This window comes from Eleginops maclovinus, chromosome 10 (assembly GCF_036324505.1).
Source record: "Eleginops maclovinus isolate JMC-PN-2008 ecotype Puerto Natales chromosome 10, JC_Emac_rtc_rv5, whole genome shotgun sequence".
Taxonomy (NCBI): Eukaryota; Metazoa; Chordata; class Actinopteri; order Perciformes; family Eleginopidae; genus Eleginops; species Eleginops maclovinus.
Window position 1 is genome coordinate 244,444 of NC_086358.1, and position 2,343 is coordinate 246,786.

At 45.5% G+C, this 2,343-nt stretch overlaps 1 protein-coding gene across 4 annotated transcripts in view; it reads right to left on the reverse strand.

Annotated features, from left to right (window-relative positions):
* si:ch1073-416j23.1 (rac GTPase-activating protein 1) overlaps window positions 1-991 on the reverse strand; it is a 29,562-nt gene extending 28,571 nt beyond the window's left edge. For 2 of the 4 annotated variants that reach the window (XM_063893525.1, XM_063893524.1), the window contains exons 1-3: window positions 830-977; window positions 405-526; window positions 84-286 (exon numbers count right to left, since the gene is read on the reverse strand). In XM_063893525.1, coding sequence (XP_063749595.1) covers window positions 84-286; window positions 405-526; window positions 830-939 — 435 coding nt within the window. In that variant the 5' untranslated portion in view covers window positions 940-977. Of the gene's footprint in view, window positions 1-83; window positions 287-404; window positions 527-611; window positions 710-829 lie in introns of those variants that run through there. The other 2 variants (XM_063893527.1, XM_063893526.1) reach the window with 2 other exon arrangements.
* Window positions 992-2,343: the final 1,352 nt, after the last annotated feature.

A 2,343-nucleotide genomic window follows, 5' to 3' on the forward strand; every position in this document is an offset into this window, starting at 1 on the left:
ACTGCATGGGAGAAACACCCCACTGCATCATTGGAGAAACACCCCACTGCATCATGGGAGAAACGTGTGCCTGGTGTCCTCACCAGGTAGTGGTAGTCCCCCTCGATCTTGTACCGTTTCTTCATCTCCACGTCCAGCTGGTTCCGAGTGTGTTTCAGTTTCACCTCCAGAGCCGCCTTCCCCACGTCGCTCTTCACCAGCAGCTCTTTGTACTTCCTGAGCTCCAGCTCCGCCTGCAGCCAGCGCCGCCGGCCCCCCTCTAGCCCCCGGACCACCGAGACCAGCTCTATAACAACATCACATTTACTGTATATACCCTGACCCCAGCCCCCGGACCCCCAGACTTACTATTACACACACACACACATATATATATATATATATATATATATATTTGTTGTCACCTTGCTCGCTGCTCATCACGCTCTCCTCCACAGAGATCCTCTGCAGACACAGAGACAGAACCTCCTCCACCAGCTGTCGCTCCCCCATCACGCTCTTATTCTGAAGGGCTGCTCCACACTTCCTGTTGTAGCACATCATAACTTCGGTTAAGCTCAATATATACAGTCTATGGTTAAGCTGCTAACCTTTCAAAACAAACTGCCTACACTTCACATGAAGCAAGAGTGAATATCTTCCCATGATGCTCTCTTTTAGCGCTTCTGTAGTTTCAGGTTATTGGTCTTTATTAGATCCTGTCTCACAGACATACAAACAGACGGACATACAGACGGACAGACAGACCGTGAGAGACTGAAGCACTCATTTCAAACAGACACCTGTGCAGGTGCCCCCACGTGACTCTCGTTCTGCGTTATCAACAAACCTGCGTGGAGTTTCCAGAGGCAGCATGCGGCTCTGTGCAGAGAGCTCGCGCTGTGTGAGCGGCTCATCTGCACAGGTAACAGCCGCGAGACTCTGAGAGGATCCATTCATGATCTTCCGTGAGACTCACCTCCGCGTGCAGCTCTTCTCATCAGCTGCTCTCTGTAATCACGTGACCCCCCTCCTCTTCTTCTGTGGTTTTTAAAATAAATGTAAACAAACCTCTCGAGGAGGAACCTGGATAACCCCCCCTCCGTGCAGAGCTAGTGAAGATGAGGAGTACGTTCAGCCACAGACTCATCCCACCTCGGCACAGCACTAACAGCTGGGGAACTCCTTTGGGCCTGTAGCCATCAGACTGCTAGGGGTTAGGACACCGCAGGTCCTTCCTTCCTGCAGCGGTCAGACTTTATAACCAGCATGGCCCCTGGTAGACCCCCCATACAACAAAAAACGGACTAGTTGTGCAATAACAATTGATGTGCAATTGTATCCGATGTAGGCCTATTCATTTATCATATTTATATTTCACCAATAATCCACTTCACTTTTTCTTTGTAAATACTTGTTACTGTATATTTATTTTGGGGAACTTTTATTTTGATAGGTATGCTTTTATTTTGTGGCTCTAGACATCGTTAGTTCCGGTAGAGTCCCGCTACTTTCAGGCTCCGCTGAGGAGAGCTAAGACATACGAGTAAGAGTACATTTGAGTTAAACCTGTAGAAGAAAACAGTTCAGAGGCTCAAATTGAATTTTGCTCCAGCCACAAATACTGTTGGTTGTTAACGGAAGGTTCGTTGCCCTGTGGATGTATTTTATTATCATGTACAGCACTGAAGTCAAATTCGCTAGCTTACTGAACTGGAGCTAAGCTAATCGAACACGCACATGGTTTCTCATGCAGTTCCCGGTCTGTTTTTCCCTTTTAAGGTGTGCATTTGGAACCCCTGTGGATATGTGTTTTTACCATGAGAAGTTTGGAGCGAAGGCTCTTAAATGCCGTCCTCCATGCAGTTTCGGCGGGTCGGGAAACGCCAGGGCCGGCGCTCAGTAGTGGCCATGAGCGTTGGCCGCGTAGGCAGGCTGCTTTTCATCCGTGACAGTTCAATGTTCAAGTGTTCAAGGCTTTATTGGTCATATGCACAGCAGATACAGCGTATATGTTGGCAATGAAAATCTTATGTCGCATGCTCCTCCAACAACTCAACATGCATGGTGCAAATAACATGAATAAAATAGTGCAAAAAGAGAAGAATATTTACAATATCAACAATAAAGATTTGAGGAGGTGAAATATATACATATGTGGAATACATTGAGAGTATTTAAACACTTTACACTGTTGAATGAGGAGGTATGGACAGATGCATATATTATGTATAGCAGATGTATATGGTATGTATAATATATAGATATATGTGTGTGTGTGTGTGTGTGTGTGTGTGCGTGTGTACTATAAACAGATATGTATAATACATATATATACATATATATATATATATATATATATAT